We start from the raw sequence: 23,537 nt of genomic DNA, 5'->3' as shown, positions 1-23,537 counted from the left end.
CAGGAGTCAACTGACTTAAAGGCACAAGTGAAATCCCTTTTCAAAAAATGTGTGTATTTTCCCCCAATGACCAAGAAAATATTATAGGGACAAGAGTAAATGTTCCTTCTGTCTGACTTCATTTGGGGTGGAAAACCACAATTACTTATAAGCTTTAAAAGAGATACAATTATACAGTATATTGTGCATTTAAATTATTTTAATGTTAAAATGTAGAAGTAGTAGCAATATATTTACAATGATCCATGTGTTTTGGGTATTTCCAATAGTTACATTATCTGTTGTCCAAGTTTTCTGTTTCATAGTTACAATGACTGATTAAATTGACTGGTTTATTTGTTTGCAGATCTGTACTGTAGTATTGACCAAGAATCCACAGCTAATCAGAACTGACATAGAGATTATAGTGGCAGGCTCAAAGCTGCTTACATTGTTATATTTAGGCCAATCTTTATGTCTAACCATTTGGGAAAGCCAAGAACTTAGAAGTAAACTGAACCAAAAGTCTTCCTACCTCATGGTTACATGGAAAATTCAACACAATCAGTAAAATGTTGCTATTTCCGCACCAATATTTCTTGCTTATCAAAATAATTCCCAGTTTGATGGAAACATCAGAACTATAAGAGGAGCCAAAATCTAGTGTACTAATAGGCCCCTAGCAATAATATCATATCATTGCTGTGGAAATCAACTCAACACATAATTGTCTCTGAACCACTTTAGATAGTATCACTTCAAACTGTGGATGGGTGTGGGTTTTTTTTCATGATTTGAGGCTCTTGGCAGTAGTATTCTAGCCTGATTTTCTTCCTTATTTAATTTTCAATACATAGCTTTCTTTTTCTTTCGTTTTTCAAATAGAGAAGTGCTTTAGTATATACATTCTGTTTATCAGAAGTTTGCAGACTTGAAAGAGACATTTCGGTTGGCTACTATGGAAAAAGAATTCTGGATTTGAATGCAAGTATTTCATCAGATCCAAACATCTTTTCCATATAATTATATACAGTCTGATGTGGCAGCACTCCAAAACTTAAATTTACCTCACTATTGAGAACAGATGAAGGCTCAGTCTAAGTTTGTTATTACTCTCACAATTCCTATTATATTTGAAGAAATTACTTTAGCATCCAGGAAATAGCTTTGCTTCTCGTCATTGCCAATGAAACATTCAACTAAGAAAGGTGGTGTGTTTTGTTTTTGTTTTTATTCTGGACAGATGCAAACATTTACGCCAATCTATTCTGCCATTTCCTCCTCCTCTTCCTATTTCCAGTCAAATAAGATATATGTTATAGAAGTACATTTTCATTCTTTTCTCTTTTTTGTCTTGAAAAATACTGTGGATTTATCAGTATGTTAAAGTATAGTATATACATTTTGGCTAATACCCATTACTAGCTGATAATCCGCCCTTGCCCAGGTATTTATTTATCTCAATTTAATTTCACCTCCAGGAGCAAGAATAAATAAATTCATGGGTGAACCCACTCTTGAGCAAGCAACATAAAGTTGTACTCTCATAGTGACATCAAGGGCCTCAAGACCTTTCTTGTGAGCCATAGTGCATTAATCCCATACGATAAATTTACATGTCTTCACCTCCTGCGCCCTACCTCTTGCCTTGCTTATGTTGCAGGTAGGATTGGCAATTGGCAGAATGGGCTGTCCTCCCTCCTTCCATTAACGTCACTGCAATCCTTGAAGAGGAGATGGCAAGAGCAACTTCTCCCTGAGCTCTGATTTCAGCAACAATTAAATTAGTTAAAAATGTTTTCCCTGTGCCCCCAGAAGCATCAAGAAAAATGTTACCATCTTGTTGTTTCATTAGCTGATCCATAATCATTTGGTACGCTTTTTTCTGATCTTGACTTAGAAGTAGATTCTTGTCTGCAATATAAGCACTAAGCTGTTAACATTGCAGTTATTTTCTTGTATGTAATCTGCGTGAAGTACGTCATGTCGGTCTCGTAGTGGTGCAGGCAGGCCAAGTTGCAGTAACGTTTTATTGATCATGGCCATACATTTGTCCTCAAGAATAGTTAAAACTTTGTTGAAAATATCCAGACCAAACATAATTTTAATGTTGGATTTTCCCCCTTACTAGAGGAAGCCCCCTTGTGGAGTACTGTGCAGCCATTATTATGGCAACTCCACTGCACTGTACAGAAGAAGCCATTTTATAGCAGTACAGTAGAAGCAATTTCAAGGCACAACAGGCTGTATCTTAACAGAACACACCCTGAGGGATGTTAGGGGCGTCTTACCCCCACAGTATTTTTTTCCAGAGAGTAAGTCATCTCTGTACCAAGTTGGGTTGAAATTGCTCAAGACGTTCCAGAGTTATGTTGAAACACACACAGATATTTATTTGGGTATTTTCCCACGTCATTATAGTTGTGCTTTTAAAGTTGTAGCAACGTTTCGGCAGAATCTCATCTGCCATCATCAGGCTTCTGTATTGTGTTCGTCTGTGAGTCAGACTTTTACAGTTGTTTCAGTTTTAAATTTGGGGCTAGCCTACTGCTGTGCCAGAATGGTTTTTTCTTCATCCTGATTGGTTGGGAGTCTTGGTCTGTGTTTATTGGTCTTGAAGTTTGCTGTGTTCTGCTTGATTGGTGTTTCTAATATCTTCTGTCTGTTTTGTGGCTTTTTTTGTCTTGATTGGCTGGCAACATTGTGTTACTGTATTGGAGGCTTTTAGTGCAGCTTGGCTTCGGGTAAATGGACGGCTATCATTTGTTAGGAAGCTAGGTTTCATCTGTGTGCCTGGTTGGGGTGTGTTTGAGCTGGAGGTATCAGGGGGGATCTGTTTGTGCCCAGGTGTTTGCCTGGCTTGTGGTGTGGAGATTTTTTTGTTTGTGAGTGCAGGCTTCCAAATAATTGACAGTCTGGTGGAATCATTTCTTCTATTCATGTTTTCAGGTCTTTTTTCAATCTCTATGGCTTCTCTGATAATTCTGTGGCTGGGGTTTTCTATAGTGGCTCGGGTTTTGGTGCCATTGAAGTTGATGCTATGACCTGTGGCTTTCATGTGTTGGACTAGGGAGGAAGTGTGTTCGAGCTTTTTTACTGCATTTTTGTGTTCATCCAGGTGGGTACTTATTGTTCTATTGGTCTGTCCAATGTATGTGGCCGGGCATGATGCACAGGGGACTTCATATATGCCTTGGTTTTCCAGGTCAATTTTATCTTTGGGGTTTCTAAGGATGGCTGCTATTTTTCTGTCTGTTTTGAAGGCAGTCTTGATGTGATGCCTGTGTAGTATCTTACTGATTTTGTCTGTAGTACCTCTTATGTAGGGCAGGACAGCTGTTCCACAGGTCTGTTCATCTTCTAGGTCTCCATTATGTCTCAGTGTGTTTTTGTGGATCAAGCCAGAGATTTTGCTTTTGTGGAAGCTGTTGGCTGTCAGTACTTTAGTCAGGGTGCATAGTTCAGTCTTTATGTGTGTCTTGTCTGCCAGGCGTTTGGTTCTGGCGATTAGTGTTTTGGCCACGGAGTTTATCTGTGCTGGGTGGTGGTGGGATTGAGCGTTGAGGTAGTGGTTGGTGTGTGTTTTCTTCTGGTATATGGTGTGTTCTAGTGTGCCATCTGTAGTAATGGATAGAAAAGACTACGAAACAAAATTGACAGACCTACTCCAAGACTCCACATACAAACCCATAAACACGGACCCAACCACATATCTGAAAAAAATAACCAAGAAGAAAATTATATCCAGCCACATGAGCAAAGAGATCCAACAGACGATCATCCCAAAAGAAAAATCTTCCAGATGCCCCAAACTATACGGCCTCCCAAAAATACACAAAGACCCATAGTCAGCTCCAGAGGAGCACCATTACAAAACCTAGCTAAACACTTAGCAAAACAGCTACAGCCCCATGCTGAAACAGCAGTTTCACATGTACATGTACAAAACTCATACCACTTCTTGGAAATGATCAAAGATCTACACGTGGAACAAGAAGATCTGCTTGTAAGTTTCAACGTGGTTTCACTATTCACTCAAGTCCAGATAAAAGAAACTCTTGATATCATCAAAAATAAATACCAACCAGCTAAACACCTCATGGAACTAGCAGAACACTGCTTAACCTACACATATTTCATATACAAAGGACAAAGATACAAGCAAATTGAAGGAGCCCCTATGGGATCACCACTGTCACCCATCATTGCAAACCTGTTCATGGAAGAATTCGAATCCAGAGCCCTGGCTAATGCTACCCACAAACCCAAACTATGGTTAAGATACATCGATGACACATTCGTGATTTGGCCCCATGGAAAAGAAAACCTAAACAACTTCCTAACACACCTAAACAGCACACACCCCAAAATCAAGTTCACCATGGAAACAGAAACAAACAAACAACTACTATTCCTAGATGTACTAATCTACAAAAAAACAGATGGCACACTAGGACACACCATATACCAGAAGAAAACACACACCAACCGCTACCTCAACGCCCAATCCTACCACCACCCAGCACAGATAAACTCTGTGGCCAAAACACTAATCGCCAGAACCAAACACCTGGCAGACAAGACACACATAAAGACTACAGACAAAATCAGTAAGATACTAAACAGGCATCACATCAAGACTGCCTTCAAAACAGACAGAAAAAATAGCAGCCCAGCCAGGCACCCAGATGAAACTTAGCTTCCTAATAAATGATAGACGTCCATTTACTCGGAGCCAAGGCGCACTAAAAGCCTCCAATACAGGAACACAATGTTGCCAGCCAATCAAGAAAAAAAAAAAAAGCTACAAAACAGACAGAAGATATTAGAAACACCAATCAAGCAGAACACAGCAAACTCTAAGACCAATAAACACAGACCAAGACTCCCAACCAATCAGGATGAAGAAAAAACCATACTGGCACAACAGTAGGCTAGCCCCAAATTTAAAACTGAAATGGCTGTGAAAGTCTGACTCACAGACGAACACAATACAGAAGCCTGATGAAGGCAGATGAGATTCTGTCAAAACGTTGCTACAACTTTAAAAGCACAATTAATGACGTGAGAAAATACCCAAACAAAGCTGAATACCATACATGTAAGTACCCACAAAAACTTAAGAAAACAAATATAGTTATAAATATATAGTTTATATACGATAGATAGATAGATAGATAGATAGATAGATAGATAGATAGATAGATAGATAGATAGATATAGATATATATAGATATATATAAATAAACTTCTTTTCAGGAATTGCTGGATGACATTAATTGAACTGCACCATTAGTTACTGTTTCTTATTATTTTCATTGTTGCAGTATGTGGTTAATTTTCTAATCCTCAAACATCAAAGTTAAGAGAAATCTTCTTCAACAGGAAAAAATGGTCTGTTTAATACTACTTTTAAATTCTTTTTACCATTGTCATTCAAACAGATGAAACGGTAATGGCTTTTACATGTTTTGTTGCTTTCTTTCCTCTGGGAGGAAAAATACCATTGCAATTCTTGTAAAATCTATCAAATTCTCACATGTAAGTACTGTACAAGGTGATTACCAGCTTTTTTTTTTTCATTTGCACCTAACCACTACACAAACATGCTTTGCCAACTTCTTTTCTTCTGGGTTGTCTTCATCTTGTCCTCAACCTATACTTGAGACAGGATCCAATCTGGACTCCAGTCATTGGGACCAGGATTTTAGTTTTTCAAGCTTTTGGACTCATGCTGGAGTCCATCCTCAGGGAACTTCTTTCTCTCCAGAATACTTGAGACAGCTTAAGGATATATTTAGCTATTCTGGGTGTTATAGTGCTATAGTCCCCCTTAAGCATTCAGTTTTACTAGGTCTGCATTCCAATATATTTTAATGTCATTTTTTCATGTTGCTTTTGGGTAAAAATGAGGTACTGTAGCTTTGAGTGAGCATATCCTTCTCTCCTGGGCTTTTTATTTTATTTTAAGGATAGTCTGTTTATTTCAAATACACAAGTTTAGTAGGCTTCATGAATAACATTACATCTGTGTAATTTAACAACCCAACAACAGTAGATAGGCATAATAGGAGCACTAAAGCATAATGAACACTGACATGAGATGGGGAAAGAAAAAGAGAGAGAAATGGTTTATATAATATCTGTCAACTGTTTGGGCTGATTTGGGGCTTTGGACCAGGCAATGGATCAGTAATCTAGTGAGGAGATTAATTAAATAATCCACTATCCCACTATCACTACTTTCTCCCTCAGGATTGGAGATATAGCAGGTGAAAGTGAAAGGCAAGTTGCTACAAATAGCTAAACCTTCATGTTTGACTCTCTGTGACAGGGGTGTCAAACTCAAAGCCCAGGGGCCGAATCTGGCCTGTGGGGTGCTTAGATCTGGCCTGTTGGGCCACCCTGGAAACAGCGAAAGTTCAGCCCACAGTGCCTTTGCCAGTGAAAACAGAGCTTGGCAGGGCTCCATTTTCTCTGGCAGAGGGCTGCAGGAGGCCATCCCACCAAAAATGGAGCTTGGGAGGGCTGTACACACACCACAAACTCCATTTTTTTTCTGGCAGAGGGTTCAAATCACAGGCGCCCCTGACATGAGTGACATCATGCTGGCCACACCCACCCTGGTCACGCCCCCTCCCCCAAGGTCAAACACCACCCTGATGTGACCCAAAATGAAATCAAGTTTGACACCCCTGCTCTATGAAAATAATCCCAAAGTTACATAAGTTCTGTGGATAGCAGAACTTCACTGGCTAATGATTTTGAGAGGTGGGGAAAAGACATTAATTCTGATGTGAATAAGAAGAATATTGGCAAACTAGAACAAAGACAGTTGTGCTGGTGATGGAAATAGCAAATTGTATGCAAATAAGCGTTGCCCACTTTTGCTTTAGAGCAGGAAGCAGGCAATATATGAGGAGCAAAGCCACAGGTCAGCCTCTTGAATTTATGGAGGATCTCAGGAGGCTATGCTGAGGTCTTGTGGCATCACAATAAGAACGCTTGTATATTTTTAGTATGTTTTAAGGTAGAGATTAAGATATTCCCTAACTGAAAATACCCTAGATGTTGTTTTCCACTCATAAAAACCATAAACAGGCTGACCTTTTATCAATAAAATTTGTTTATTTTGTGGTTGAATATTGGCGACAAGCCTGGAGATATATGCAGCCCACATGTGATATGTTGCCTATTTCAGCCTTAGGATGGTTCTGTACTCAAAGAAAATGCTACTTCTTACTTTAAAATATCACAGTTGAAGCATCTAGGTGACCAGCATAAGACTTTCTTGCATTGGGGGCTTCTTCTAGGGTAATTTAAGCAATTATCAGCCCCATAGCACATTGCATTTTTTCATACCTATCTAAAGAGCAAAAGCAGAATTTTCATATAATTTTGATTAAATGTAAGGTGAACCTTACACCATTGACTCATATTAGTTTATGTAAAATTGGAGTCTTTTGCATTGTTTTCTGTTCTGTCATTTATCCATTAGTGAAGCATGACAGAGAACTCTGAGAACCTTGCTATTAAACTATTACATAATTAACACTATTCTCCTTCCCCTTTCTCTTGAAGTATCACCTATGGCATTTTATTTATTTCTAGTGCATCTGCAACAACAGGCATTCATTAATAGTTTGAAAAATGCTGTTGACGTGTCTTGCAGGAAAAGAGGTCTGAGACCATGAACACTGCTGCCTACGTTTCCTATAGCAACCATGGAGCATTATTTAAAACAAAGTTAAATATGCAAATTGGCTTCTTGGGAAAAGGAACGAAGGACGGTTTTAGCCATCTCTTGCTACCAAACAGTGGGTTTTAACCTACAGTGGTGGCTCATCTTATTATGATTCTTTTGTAATAGATGTTTTCCCCATTAGTTTTTATGTTCACATATTCTCTGTGTGATTTTGTATACATAAAATATACCTACAATTAAAAAATAAAATATTTCAGATTATCATTTCATCTAAATTATAAGTTTATTAGCAAACAAAAATTTAAAATGTAGCAAGCAAGTGACCAAACACTGGGGTAATCAGAGGAGCCTAATAAGGATCTTTGTTGGAATAATCATATTTTTCTTCATGAGCTACTCATAATTGGATATAGCAATGTGTGCTTTGTATTAAATTCAATTATCCTAAGAACCTAACATGAGTGCAAGAATGCTGAAGTCTCATAACTATTTTTCTATTCCTTAATTACGTTAAAATTATTCATTCTATGGACTGTCCATTCCTATTTATGAAGGACAGAAACTGTCAGAATCACTGCTCTTTCGGCAACCTTGTGCAGTTACATTTTTCCCGCTGATTTCCCTCATCCCACTTTCTACCTCTCCCTTGTCCAGGTTTTCAGTGTCAGCATCATAACCACTTTCCCCCCACTGCTGGAAGATTTCCAAATTGGGAGTTAACTAGTCATGTCTTCTCTCTCATCCTGAAACTCTGCAGATGCCTGGCTGCTGGCTGCCTGCTTTTCATCTTAGAGCAAAATACATTTAATAAGCACACCAGACTCACTGGCTGTTATAGTTTGCTTTAAGAAAGAGCTGGCCTTGTCAGGCTGCAGTCTCACATCAGCTTGGCCTTCCAAAGTTATCTGAGCCATTCTTCCTCCATTTCAAAAGTAAGAGATCTTCCCCACCATTATTGCATCCAGGCCTTGAAAGCAGTTTTTCCTGAGCCTTTTCTCTTCTGCTAGTCTCACAGCACTGAGAACAAAGAGCAAAAATCACTGTCAAGACCTTAACTGGCTGCAAGACAGTAATCTTCTCACTGACCTCTCCCTATAAAAAAAGTGGCTGAAGTAAATGCCTTTTGTCTTACCCACATTCATTTACTTACTTCATACAATGTGCATGGTCTGGCCATTTGCGGGAAAACATCCCAGGGATTTCTATGAGAGCAAACTGCAAACGGGTCAAACTAACTCTCCCCCCGAGAGGCCTGAAAACCAGAAGAGGGAGGGAGGGAGGGTTGCAAGTGAGAGACACATTCCCCATGATTTCCCCAGAGACAGTATTTCAGAGACAGAGAGAGGACTTTAGTGCAGTTTCAAATGTATGGCTGCCAGCTGGCTTGGCTTTTGAATGCTGCTGGCTCTAAGGGATCACAGAGGTTCAAAGCTGCTTTCAAACTGGTAGAATTTTTCCGTGGAAGTCCGTGGAAGGTCCTGCCCTCTAGGTAGAGGCATGGGATAACTTTCTATCCAAATTGCACTATTGCTTCTAACTGCAGGCTTTCTTGTCAAATCTTTGCCACGGTCAAAAACTGAATCAAAGGTATTTTAGCAAGTGCACCGACTCTGTCTTTACCAAGGTCTATTTGGTAAAGTCTATTTAAGTTTTTCTTTTCTGCATAAAGCATCTTATCCCAGTTTAGCCCTTCAGATGTGTTGCACTGCATCCATCCTACATAGATTTAAACACAGAGTTATAATCCAAAACATATAGAGAGCTCCAGGTAGGGAAATCTGATTTACATACTGTATCATGCCCACTCCGAGTTGAGAAGAATAACCACTTGTTTCTCCTCCTTCATATGCAGTAATCCTTGTTTATTTTAAGGATTTACCAGTTGATCACAAGGCCCAAAATCATCCTATTATATTGCAAGAAATAGCAGGGAAAGGCAATTGCAGTTTAGATTCAGATTATTAGGAGATATGGTTATCCCCATAGAACTGATTCTTAATTTAAAACAATCCAGATCTATTGTGTTAGAGAATTGCAGAAAAGGCCATTGGGAATTATGGCAATGCTCATGAAAACTAACAAAATACATTGAACCATTCACATTTATAGCATATTAGGACTGCAAAAATCTAAATGACCTTAAGATGGCAGCAAAGAATTAAAGTCATATGTATTCTCTGTTGTCACTTAGTGTTTATTTGGCTTTTTGCAACCTAATATGGTAGGTTGATCACAACAGCCAAAGCAAACAAGTAAACAACAAATGGTTTAAACACACAAACTCTGTTTTGAACAGCGTGCTTGTCATAGACTTAAAGAACAAAGTTGTCTGAAATATTCCTGGATGAATGACCTTTATTAAAAGAGTCACAGCTGATATTGCCACTTAAAATGAACCTGATCCTATAACTCCAATGAGGAGTATGGGAAACTACCAGGAAATGATTTGCTGAAGGTAAAAGAAGAAGAAAGTAGTAGTTTTGGTACAAAAAAACCTTAGTCATTGAATAATCATTCCATAAAAATCACAAAATGTTATCATTCTATTTTTATTTAAATAAAATGAGGGTTAATGAAAAAAATATTTAAATACAGTTCAAATATATACAATGTGGTATCGAAGTATATACACAATTGACTTTTGAGTCAAGCTGAAAAGACTAGAGAGTCATCAATACATTTGTTTCATAATAAATGAAGAAAAAGCAATGGAAAAATATATCAACTCATTTATTATTTTGAATTGTACAATTTCAGAATTCAAGTGATTCCAGGCAAAATGCCAAAAATAGTTTGGCATCTAAGAATATTGAAAACAGTCCTTCTTGTAATATAGAAACCCTTAGATAGTTCTCATAAGATGATCAGCAAAGATAATAGCAATACATCTATTGCATTTAATGAGATATGTAGCCACTCATCAATGAACAAACAAACAAGGTTTCTATAACATAATGATCTTGATCAATGAAATTGTTTTGCTCTGTTGAAATTGAAATTAGAATTAGAACTAATGCCTTAAAGTAGAAGTGAAAAGTAGGACTTTTACATCATTTGTGCCTATTCTCTTTCTGTTTTCACAGACTGTATTGCCATGTATCCCATGGCAATACATATCTTTCTGCATTATTTAACTTGGAAAACTCAGAGTTTTGGCAGTGTTTCTGTTCTCATACTTATAAGCCCAATGTTGATGTTCAATGCAATGCATGATGGAAGTAATAAATTTTGGGGTCACTGTTACATGTATAACTTTTTAAAACCCATGTAATGTTTTAACTAATGTGTTTGTAAAGTACTGTAACAAATGATCATAAAAAATTCCTGAGCTATGGTTTGAATACTTTCTAAAATGAATATATTATTCCAGAACCAGAAACTCACCATGTTTGTGATCAATATTTTATACTTATTATGGATTAATGAAGAGCTGCAATTATGACAGCTACAGACCAAGAACATCCAAGTGGCCACACCAGGCCTGCTTTTGGTGCAGTTATATCTTAATTGGGCATTATAACTCCTGGTCTTTTTGTGGTTAATGACTCATTCAGAATGAACAGGATGTTGAGCTGATTAACAGAACTAAACTATCAGTTTTGTGCAATGCTTACTGATCTAAAAATTTACATTAATGTAGGAGTTACTTCCACAGCCATTCTATTTGGGATAAACAAGTAACAAAAATTTTAAAATAGAGACGATTGTTGTTTGCTGTTATATACTCAGAAGTCACAACTGCTGCTGTTTCATGCCATTTCATTATCATGCCCCCTTCCCAGTTGCTGCCCAGATATCTGTATGCTTACTTCTTCTAAACTATTATACATATCTGAAAGTTAGGAATTCATTCAAGTGGGCTGCTGCTTAGTCACTGAGTGAGCAAAGATTGATTTTTGCTATATTATTGCTGTTTAATCATTTTGAGACTAGGAATGTATCATTGACATTAGTTATCAAATCACTGGTTATTCATAAAACAGTTGCATATATCACCACTACTTTCACATTTGTACATTCAGAAATAAGCTGAAGGAAGGCCAGAATATTTCCTTCAGAGATAAAAAAAATTCCTTCTCTGTCTTTAGTAACAAAACGATTCTGTTATACATTATATTTGGGCTTATTACTTTTCTTTCTATCTTCCAACAATATAATGACCCATCATAATGATGGATGGATCAATGCCAGAAGCAAAACTGATTATAATTTTTCAGAAGATGTTGAGTCTTCAGAGACTGGAAATGCTAGGAATGTTGATGGATGCTTTCTGAAGAGCCTTCACTACTGTCCTTGAGGAGGGCTGTTTCAGTCGATTCTCCTGATTCATCAACAGGCATTTCTTCTTCAATAGTGAGGTGAACATCTGGCAAGGAAGATTCACTGTTTCCCTCCATGGAACACAAGGCACAGGAAAAAGCTGGTACCATGCTGTCTTGCAGCATACTGATCATCATGGGAAACTGGACAGACCTCAGTCCTGAGATTGTTGGCAGAGGCTTTACAGCTTGTCCCCATTTCCTCTGCTCATCTTTATAAAGCAGCAGCAAGTTAGATTTCTTTTCTTTCCTCTTGGAGTTCATATAGCATAGCATGATTCCCATTAAAAATATTCCATAGAAGGTCATGACAATCAGGATATAAAAGTATTCATTGCCACTACCTCCATTCTTCTCAGACAGGGAAGCAACAGAGCCAGAGTTTTCAACAGCCGGCAGGGACTGTGTTGTGTTAGGATGATCCATGACAAACATCAAAGCTTTTGGAAAAAGGCTGGATCCTAGAGAAAGAAAGAGGTTAAGGCATGAATATCAAGGAATGATGATAGGAAATTAATCCTAATGCATATGTGAACTTATAGTTATTTGTTGATTATTGAAATAGACCAATGCTTTAGTCAGGACAGAAAAGTTTGATCATCTAAGAACATTTCATAAGAGTTTGTGGGAATTAGCTTCATAATAAACTGTCTCATACATCATCGAAGCTTACTCTTCCTTTATGTAGCCTAATGTTAACCTTAATCTCAAGAACAAGACAATCTCAGGTCTTTACCACCAGGTGCCTGATCTTCTAAAACTAAAGAGAGCAAAAATGGAACCCAGGACTATCTGCATGTAAAACATGAGATCTAAGGGATAATGAACCCCACTATAACTTATTATAAAGCAAATAATCAGTTTTATGAAAATATGTACAGTGCAGCAGCTGACAGACCTACTAGTAGATCGGAAAAATGTTGCTTAATTTTGTTCCCAAAACAATAATTTCACTACCCCCTGAATGAGCAGGTAATAGGCTTGAATTTGGTTCTCTTCAGTCCAAATCCAAAACTTTAACTATACTACACTGACTCTTCTTTTTCTTCTTGCCATTCGACTCAGTCTTCCACACAAAATATATTAAGACAAGTTGATGATGTGGTTTACACAGCCTAAGTGCTAATGGGTATTATTATGATTTTTGGACCATTTCATTCAAAACTACAGAATTTTGCAAACTGAAATTTCCATTCAAACAGTATTTCTAGTTATATCCAAAGATTTCCTTACATCAGAGTTCCTTACAAAGAGAGTACATAGCAATGAATGACTGAAAAACCACTTCTGAAATTCAAGAAGGAGAGAGTTAGTTTACAACCAAACCAATTATTGTAGTGAAGCTTCGCAAAGCTTACCACTCTGGAAAAATGGAAAAGTGTTTTTATATTCAGTGCCTTAGAATAATAATAATAATAAAAAAGTTCAACAACTTACGTGAGCCTGCAAATAATGCTGTGCTTCCCAAAGCCCTAAGGAAACAGCACATCTGCCGGATTCCAGAAGCTCTGAAACTTTCTCTGGCTGCTGCCAGAATTAATAGACGTGCTTGGATGAAATGTTATGCCATGTGACCCAAAGTATATAATAGTTTCATGCTAGAGTCAGCCCACAAACTGAAATGGCCTCATAGTTTTAACTGGTTAAATTCCTGACACCTCTGTAAAATGAAGATCAGTGGGATGGCTGAGTCATTCTTTCCTAAACAAAGGCCAGTGCTAGAAAGTTTGGACACAAAACTTGGGTCAAGCACAGACACTTTATGGATGAATTATGTGACTTGAGCTAAACATTTCTTTGTATGCACAGGGATAAGTTCTGCCAAAAGCAGTGGATTGTCATCAGCAGAAAACCCCTTTCATGGGGATGTGTAAGCACTGCTTCCTTCCTAGTAATCTTGCAAATGGCCTTTATAATTTACAGAAAAGTTTGACTGCATTTAAATTAAAGCTATGAAATCTTAAATTTAATTCATCCCTTGGATCAGACAAAAAGGCCCACCGAGATTTGCAGAGTTAAAGTTAGGATGCTTCAATTTGCAATACTACCATAAAACATTTGATTATAAGGGATTTGCTTGTCTAATAATAAAGTGGCTAGAATGGGTATCATAAAACAGCATAAAATGGTTTAGAATTTAGACTACATTCCGCTCAACTGTGGTTGTAAAGTGGAATTGCCTCAGGTGTTTATGAAAATAACCATCAACATCTTTTATTACACAAAATACAAATGATGTTGCCATGGGAATGAAATAATAAGCAGATGCTTTCAATAACTAACACACATTTGTATTGAAAAACTATATCACAAGCATATGAAGCAGTAGTCAGCAGAAAATAGATCATAGTCTGTAAATTTCTGAGTTATTTGCAAAAGATGAATCAAAAACTGATATTCACCCAAACAATCTGGAAGTTACTAAAATGATTAAATATAAAGACTTATTGGACCCACAAGGAAATTTGAAATCGAGGCAGGAAATTCAGGACCAGGGACAAAAAATTGATCAATGGGTTTACCTTCAGATTCAAAGTAGGTACAAACAAGACAAGAAAGAATTTGGAATTAACAACAAACTTCCAACAATTAGATAAAATTTTATTAGGACCGGACAAAAAAAACATAACAAAATTTTACAATTATTTACTAGAAACAGAATTAGAAGAAGAAATTGTAAAAGGGAATATGATTGCGTGGAGTCGGAACGTAGGACGTAGTATTACACTAGCGGAATGGGAAAAAGTTTGGGGCAGGAATAATAAGATCACAAAATCAGTAGCATACAAGGAAAATCTTTATAAAATGTTTTATAGACGGCATCTCCCTCCTTCGAGACTAGCGAAGATGCACCCCAACATGAGTCCGTATTGTTGGAAATGCAAGAAAAAAGAAGGAACCTTTTTCCATATGTGGTGGACATGTACAGGAACCCAAAATTACTGGAAGAAAATCAAAACTTGGTTGGAAGAAATTACAAAAGAGCAGATCGAATATAAACCAGAGTCCTTCCTACTAGGGATCTTTGACAAACAAATTTCCAAAAAAGCTAAATACATAACAATACACATCTTAACCGCGGCCAGATTAGCCTTCGCTCAATATTGGAAACAACATCAAATTCCACCAGATGAAGTGATTATTGATAAAATTTCAAAATGTGCAGAAATGGACAAACTGACTTTGGCACTAAAAAACAAAGATACTTCACTATATTATGATAGTTGGAATTGTTGGTATAATTGGATTGATCAAAGATAAATTATATACAATAAGGCATAAGAGGAAAGTATTAACCTATAATAATGAGATAGCGATATATGTATAGAATAGGTGTGTGTATATGACATAAATCAAAGGCTATGAAAAAAGATCTTGCAAACTGTAAAAATAAGAATGCTTTTAACTTTTCTTCCTTCTTTTTCTTTCTTTTTTCTTTCTTTTCAATCTTTTCTTTTCTTTCTTTTCTTCCTTCTTTTTTTTCTCTCGTTTATTTGTGTATGTATCGATGGTTGTTTTTAATTGTAAAAACTAATAAACTGTTTAAAAAAGAAAAAATATATCACAAGCATTTGAAGCAGTGGTCAGCAGAAAATAGATCATAGTCTGTAAATTTCTGAGTTATTTGCAAAAGATGAATCAAAAACTGATATTTTTCAAGTGTACTTCCCACAATTCCATTTTGTTTCTGAAATGAAAAATATTTGAAGGGAGAGAGGGAGTGCTGTTATCTAGCTGTTTTAGTCTACTGATGAGACATAGTTTTTACATTTTCTTACACATTCAAGCTGAGCCAACATTTTAGTCTTTCTCCTCTGCCTGGAGAAGCTGGCTTATCAGGAAATAAGGAAAGGAAAGTCCAGAGCCTGCCTAAGAGAGAGCAGACGTTGCATTCCCAAGCAAAGCTGGAGCCCTGACAAGGCAATGTTGCAGAGACCCAGCTTGTTCAGGAAAAGTGAGGAAAATGCCACGTTTTGGCTTAGAGACAGAAAATATTAGAGCATAAGTTCCTAATTAATACTTTAACTTCTGATTATTATTTTTGATGTACACAAAGCTGGTTTATTCCTAAAACTCTCTCCACAATTTTTATGTATAAATATAACTATTAAGTTCAATAGGATTCTGAGTACTTTACTTTAATACAATTCTAAGCTTGAGGCCAGTAATTAGAAGTGCAGCTGATACCCCAAATTAATAAAGCTTTTAAGAAGTATGCACAGATTTTATTATTTACTTACTTACTGAATGGCATTCTATAATATACATTAGCTTCATACAGTGGTTCAAACCATATAAATTCCACACAAGTATAAAATCTATTCTTCCAAAATGCAACCCTGGCATCACAGCATATTCTACATTCTTCAGCAGTTGATTATCTAACTATGTGGCACATCAACAATATTAAATGGTGGGAGTTAAATGAGGAAATAATAGTTTTCAAACCACTCATACTTTCAATATCAATCCTCAAGAAGGATATAAAACTCAAGTCTTTGGTGGTTTTTTGTTTGTTTTTAAATAAAGCAACCAGGAACACATGTTCAAAATTTTATCATCCTGGAATACCATCTACCTCAAAATGAATTGTTAAATAGAAGATTTTTTTTCTGTCAATCCTACATTCCAAAGCAATTGCATTGCTTAAGTATTTCTATGTCAATTAAACTATATTATTCAGATAAATTCAGGAATTTCTGATTTTAAAAAGTGATGAAAAAGTATTAAATTTCACAGTCTTTGCATTAAATTTCACAGTCTTGGGGCACTGAAAATTTAACTTATTTCTCTTACTTATTGGTTTGTTAATAAATATATATGATTCACTATGCCTTTTATCTTTGTTGAAATATGTATGGGGGTTGTTTTTCATCATAAAGTCCCCATTATTTAAAAAAAACATTGATTTTTTAAAGTCCTAACTTCACAATTTACTATCTGAATCAGATGGTAAATAGTTGCCTAATTTAGATAATATCCCTAAAGGAAAAGTAATATGAAATGGAATTTGGTATTGCCAAATAACTGAGAATTGAATTCTTGGTTAGTAGGAGGATGGGTAGGGAGGATAAGGATAAGATAGGAAAGAAAATCCTGGACAGAAGATTGCTTATACGAACTGTAAAATGTTTGGATCCAATTTGGATAGAATGTAGAATATAAGAAAGCACAAATTTGAAAGCTGGCATACCCTCACCCCTTGTGGCAATGTGGGTGATGAAACTTTTGGTTATAGCTTCTTGGTTGCCGCTCTTGGCAGTAATCTGATTTATCTTGCCCTGGGACGATTACCACACAATAGCCGTATTTACAATACTCTCTTATGTGTCTTAAATACTTAAATAAGGTTTTATTCAATTAATCCAAATTTCTGAATATACCCCTCACACTGAATCCTAAACTAACCTCACTTTCTGGATTTGTACAACACAATTAGCTGTAAGGATGTTTGGTAGATTGTTCAACGTGTTTGCCAATGAATGTGAACTGAACATGCAGACTTGTGACACGGACACATTTGTCAACTAGTTGGAAGCCCACTTTAAAATGTGAGTATTCTAAAATAAATCATTGTATTCATCCCTATTTTTTAAAAGTCCAAATAAGATCAGCAAGCAGCATTTTGTTCTTCCTCAAAAGGAAGAGGAGGAAGAAGAACTGATGAAGCAGTTGAAATAATCTGGGAAGGAAGCCAATGGAGCAAGCAGAAAACTCCCTCAAGAGTTGAAAAGGCCTATTCTACTTATAGAATAGTATTTGTAGAAAAGTTCACTCTTTAGGGGGAAATGAAAATTCACCAAATTTTTCAACTTCCATGACATACTGATTATAGAAACTTATTATTAAAACCCACTCTTCAGAATATCCTGCACTATCTTCAATTATCTATAATATAATAACAGTGATTTTTTAAGAATTGGGGGAAGAATACTGCTTAGTAGGATAAAAATGTAAGAAAAAAAGAGACACGCCCCATTTTAAACAAAAATATACCAAAAACAAGCCTCCAAAGGAAACTAAATCATGAATCATTTCAAAAGAATGAGGAGACCAAATAAAAACTAGTACAATTGAAAAAGACTTTCTTAAGTCAAGGATTTGAATAAGTTAAACATACTGTATGTTACAAAAAGAAGGAAGGAAGAAGAGATTAGAAATTTTAGGCATGGAAAATTGGTTAAATAGTCTAAATGTCAAAAATAAATATTAGAATGAAGATCATAAATAAAGATTTAATCAGCAAGAAAAAGTGATATCACATACAAGACCTCTCAAATATCCTTTCCCATGCAAGCACTAGATTAATCTAAATTTAGTTGCAATAGCTCTATGTTCTGGCAATGCATGTGAACTCAGGAAACTGAGGCATTTCAGAAGAAATATTGCACAGACAGGTGATGATTTCCCACTGGTAGGATCTCTGATCTCTTCCTGGCTTCCAGGATTTCCAATCTTCACAGAGGTCAAGGTGCTATGATTCCTTGCTATCATTACTTGTCCTCACTGTTAAGTTTGGAGAATAAGGAGACCAGACATCTGACCAGTGACTTCAACTCTTTAATAATAACAGGAATCAGAATGGAACAGAGCAATACTAGGGGCAGCAGTAACCCTTTATAGGGTTAGCTGCTGCCTTATTAACCAATGAAAATGTGCAACAGGTTCCAACTACTGACCAATAAGGACAGTCCCAAAAGTGACCAATCAGGGACTGGTTCTGGCCCAATCCCAAGTTGTTGTATAAGGACCAATCAAGTGTGCAGGTTTTCAACCCCTAATTTGCATTTAGGTTATTCACTTTTATTGATTCACAACACTCACCAGTTTTGCTGAGCATAGAGACATCTGTGTTCCATCTTGACTGAGCTAATTGTGGACAATTCACTGGCTTCTGGTGTCCTAGAGTACAATAATCCTAGTGGAAAGTAAGGAGCTCCCAAATTCCTGCAAATGATGATATTTGAAGAAAAAAAAATTAATACCTATTAGAGAATAAGCAATTCTCTATACTTGTACAATTATTGTGAAATGTAGTTTCCATGAAAAGAAACAGGAAATGGAAAGTAAGACTGAAATACTAAGAAATGAATTGTCTTTAGAAGAAAATTAGATTATATTACTGTAATTTTAAGACATTTTCTCTTTAGACTTTAAACTTCAGGGACTTGTGCAGCCAGTTTCAAAGAATTGGATATGATTGAATACAAGAGAAAAAAAGTTCTGAAAAGCTTCCATAATATTTTTTGACTAATTATGCAATTGCATTTTTGTATGTATTATTGTAATTGTCACAAATAATGTTTTAAAAACAGAATGACACTGTATTAGGACTTTAAAATACAAATGATGACATTTCCAGACTAAATTATCTCGATGAAAATAAAAACTTCTCTTTTTTGCTTAAGAATTTGGATAAGGGTTAAATTCTTTTCTGCTTTTCTTTTCACTTGGCTTGCTTTATATGGTTTTCATTATTTGTACTGTTAATTGCTTTAAAGGAATGAATTAGCTGGAGATGCAATTATCACTATTTAATAAAATTTGGATGCAATTTGACAGCTGTTTTTGTTCACTGTGTTTTCATACAGCAAATGTAAGAATTCACTCTTTGCCATAATCCTATCTGTTTTCTATTGATTGAAACTGCATATCAGAAAAACTATCCCAAAAGTACGAGCAATAATCTAGATTCAATTTATGAAAATAGTTGAGAATCAACCATATTTTGGATTTATGATATAGATAGTGACTAAATCACTTTCTAAGAAAAGTATATGAGAAAACCTTTTAGATTCTTACCAGATGAAGATTCCTCAATGATAGAATCATAATTCCCCTAGAATAAGATCTAAATAATTCTTGACTGTTCTTTAAATGTTAAACAATGGTGTTTTTGCAAAAACATATTTTCAGAACTTTTGCACAGTCTCTCTTTTTAATGATAGATATACACTTGAATAATGGGATTTTTTAAAAGTTCTCTATCACAAGGTTCACCAACCTTTTGGACCTCAGGGACCATGAAACTCATACTTTTAAACCCTGAGGTCCACTAATATGATTTTTTTAAAAAAGATAATACATTTAATATAAAAATTTATTTTTTATATTAAACATAAACATAAATGGGAACTGTTAGGGATAACATTGTTTACCCTAACTGGTTTGGGTAAAAATAATAAATATGGTATCATGGTTTGTTAGTTAAAGTGTGTGTAACTTTAACTGCAAGAATGTAATTAAGGGTGTGGTTGTAAAAGCACTATATAAGAAGCAAGGCAATTGCAGCTCGCTGGCTTGAAGATCCCTAATTACTGGATGGATTGATGACTGCGTTCTTGCTGAAACGGGGAGAGAAAAAGGAGTGTTGATTTTCTCAACGGAGAAAAGATAAAGATTGGACTGATTTATTGTAAGTGAACTGACATTGGCTATTCAACACGGACTTTGCAAATAGAGTATCCCGACAAGACTTGACTGAAATTGATATATGACTAATGGACCGTTATATTTGACTATGCTATAATTCTTAAATGGAATAAACTATATTTTTGATAGCACAAGCGTATCTGTATTTTTACTGCGTGTTAACTAGAAAACTTATCTCACACATTTACCTTTCTTCCAATCTGACTTCGCTGCACGTTCTGTTTAGTTTGTTTTCCTTAACACCCGTTGGGGAATCCAGGCTTAACAGGAACTGTGGGGCAGAGCGAAGGGAAAGGAAGGGCTTTTCTCATCCTTTGGGTTTGGGAGGATCCAAAGTCCTGATGTTTTGTCTTTGTTAACAGTAATGTGTAACTAGTATTTTTTCCCTATACATTCACACTTAGGAAAGTTTGTCAGCAAGCACGAAATACCCATTTCCACTCCATTTTCATTCCAGTCATTACAGGACAAACATTTGAATGCACAGTACTATCAAATATTTTCCTGATATAGGTCACTCTGTAGCAGTCAAGCCATGCAAATCCCCCCCCCCCCCGTGAATTTAATTCCCCAGCAGTGATGGAACTTCCTTCCACCACCCACCCACCTACCCACCTTGAAGCTGGAAAGAAAAGACACAGATACATGCAAATCCCCCCCCCCCATGAATTTAATTTTCTTTCTCTCTCTCCCTCACCCACCCCCACCCCCTGCAAGGCAGCCCTATTCCTAGCCTGCTTTGAGCTTTGATGCAGTTTTCAGGCTGCATGCAAGGAAAGCAGCAGAAGCCTTTCTTTCTCTCCTCCAAACTCCACCAGAAATGAGTCTTTGCAGCCTCTTGGAGCAGGATGCCTTGCAGGGTCCCAAAGACTCATTTCTGACAGAGTTTGGGGAATAGAAAGAAAGTCTTTTGCTGCTTTCCTTGCATGCAGCCAAAAGCAGAAGATGAAAGAAGCGGAAAGAAGCAACCCGGTGGCCAGGCAAATTCCCCCCCTCCTTTCCCCCCTCCCCACACTACCTCGTGTTGTTCCTAATGCAAGCGATGCAAGCCTTGTGTTCCCGGGCCATGTGGGTGGCACAGCCTTTTGTTCTCCCTCAGCCTGGATTAATTGCCTTAGGGGATGCTTTGGGGTAGTATTTCTCTGCAAACCACCAAAATTTTCTCACGGACCACCAGTGGGCCATGGCCCATCAGTTGGCGACCACTGCTCTATCATGCATTTCTGCACAATAATTCAAAAATTGATATTGGTTTTTTTTTTAATAAAAATTTTATTTGGGTTTTCACAAAACATAATACAAATAAAATTTCTTTTTTTGAGAAATCTTCACTTCTCCATACAAACACAAATTCAATTTCATATTCATCTTTGTGTTCTATTCCATATCTTATTACTATTTTAACATTTTCTCAATAATTTTTCCCTTCCCTTAGTTTTCTCAATCTTACTTTTAATTATCTCATTCCTTTCTAAATTCCATTATATATATCTTTTTCTAAGTTTCAATATCTTTCTAGTCATTATATTTATACTTTTGTCTGTCCTGTTTCAATTTCATATTTTCTTTTCTCATTAAACAAAATTTTTCCCTGTAGTTACTAATTGGAGTATGACACCTTTGTATCTTTTAATTTTTATTCATTCAACTCTTATTTAAACTTCAATTTATGCCTTTACAGTTATAACATTCAATATAATACATAACTTCCAGTCGAATTCTGCTTGGTACATTCTTAAAATATACACTAAGTTCTTAAAGAGAAAATATATATAGAACAATAATAAATAAAATACTTATTCTATTCCAATTCAGCTCTATCATTAATGTCAGTTATAATCTTTGACATCTTTAACATTTTTTTTCAATAGGGTATCATACTTCTAGGAACACTTACAATATTTCCATAATTTTTTCATGTTTCTTTCATATTCCTGTTCACTTACATTTTTATAATACATTTATAATAATTAAAATGTTCCCCTCCTTTCCTAATTTCATTCTCTCATTCTCTTTATTTCATTTATTTATTAAACATTACATTACATTACAATGAGTATTTTATCTATCATTTTAATCACACTTGTTTCATATTTTCAAAGTTCATTTCTATTTCTAATATAACAATACTATCTTATGTACGCTTGCAGAATCCCCCTTTCAATTAAGTTTTCACCTATTATCTCTGTGTCTTCTAAACAGGCTTATACCCTTAATCCTTGTACATTTTCCCTGTTTCTCTATGTCCTGTTTCTGTCCTTTATAATTTCTTTTCCTTTCCCTCTTCCCCTTCTTCTTCTCCCTTCCCTTTTTGACCCCCTCTCTCTCTAATTCTGATTCTCTCTTCTGTAATCCTCTCTTCTGTTTCATCCTAATATTGTAATTACTTTTCAAACTATTCTTTTTGGGGGTTGTTTTTTCAAATCTTAAATTTTTCACTCTCTTTCCCTCCCTTTCCTTTCTTTTCCCCACATAGAAACACTTGGTCATTCAAGATGGCTTCTTCTTTGTCCTGCCTTCTTGTTCTACAGGCATTTCTTGTTGTTTTTCATAGTTCAGGATCTCCATTTCTAAAAATTGAAATACGAAGCCAAAAGAACCTCTTCCTTCTTGTGCATCTTCTTTCTATTTTTTTAAGTTCTATTCTCAATTCTTCCAAGAGTGATACCATTTTAAAAACTTTTAAACAACCACCCGATTAATTTTAGTCCTTTAGATCCAGCTCGGGGCGCTCCAGCGGCAAGCACAGATTGAAACTGCGCACAATCGCAGATTTCGGTCTGTCGCCGAAGAAGCTCAAACTGGACCACTCCCCAAAATTGAAATGAGTCTTTTCAGCCCCTTGAAGTAGGATGCCTTGCAGGGTCCCAAAGGCTCATTTTTGGCAGAGTTTGGGGGATAGAAAGAAAGACTTTTGCTGCTTTCCTTGCATGCAGCCAAAAGCAGAAGATAAAAGAAGCAGAAAGAAGCAACCCAGTGGCCAGGCAAATTCCCCCCTCCCCCTTTCCCCCCTCCCCACACTACCTCGTGTTGTTTCTAATGCAAGTGATACAAGCCTTGTGTTCCCGGGCCATGTGGGTGGCACAGCCTTGTGTTCCCCC

The 23,537-nt window shown here is 36.3% G+C and overlaps 1 protein-coding gene across 2 annotated transcripts; it reads right to left on the bottom strand.

The window, feature by feature from the left end:
• Positions 1 to 10,400: 10,400 nt before the first annotated feature.
• On the bottom strand, positions 10,401 to 21,606 carry KCNE4 (potassium voltage-gated channel subfamily E regulatory subunit 4). Of its 2 annotated transcripts, XM_087965022.1 has the most exons (3): positions 21,455 to 21,606; positions 18,829 to 18,951; positions 10,401 to 12,464 (listed from the first exon to the last, which is right to left on the bottom strand). In XM_087965022.1, the coding sequence occupies exons 2-3, from the start codon at positions 18,842 to 18,844 to the stop codon at positions 11,932 to 11,934; spliced, it is 549 nt and encodes a 182-aa protein (XP_087821148.1). In that variant the 5' UTR covers positions 18,845 to 18,951; positions 21,455 to 21,606; the 3' UTR covers positions 10,401 to 11,931. The 2 variants fall into 2 exon arrangements, with proteins under 2 accessions (XP_087821148.1, XP_087821147.1); XM_087965021.1 differs by lacking the exons at positions 18,829 to 18,951; positions 21,455 to 21,606 and adding an exon at positions 13,441 to 14,338.
• Positions 21,607 to 23,537: the final 1,931 nt, after the last annotated feature.

The sequence above is a fragment of the Notechis scutatus genome, chromosome 4 (genome assembly GCF_049901735.1).
Source record: "Notechis scutatus isolate UNSWTSFEM ecotype Mainland chromosome 4, rNotScu1.2, whole genome shotgun sequence".
In the NCBI taxonomy this organism is placed as follows: Eukaryota; Metazoa; Chordata; class Lepidosauria; order Squamata; family Elapidae; genus Notechis; species Notechis scutatus.
The sequence above is the reverse complement of the archived record's forward strand: the minus strand, read 5'-3'. Positions and strand labels throughout refer to the sequence as shown.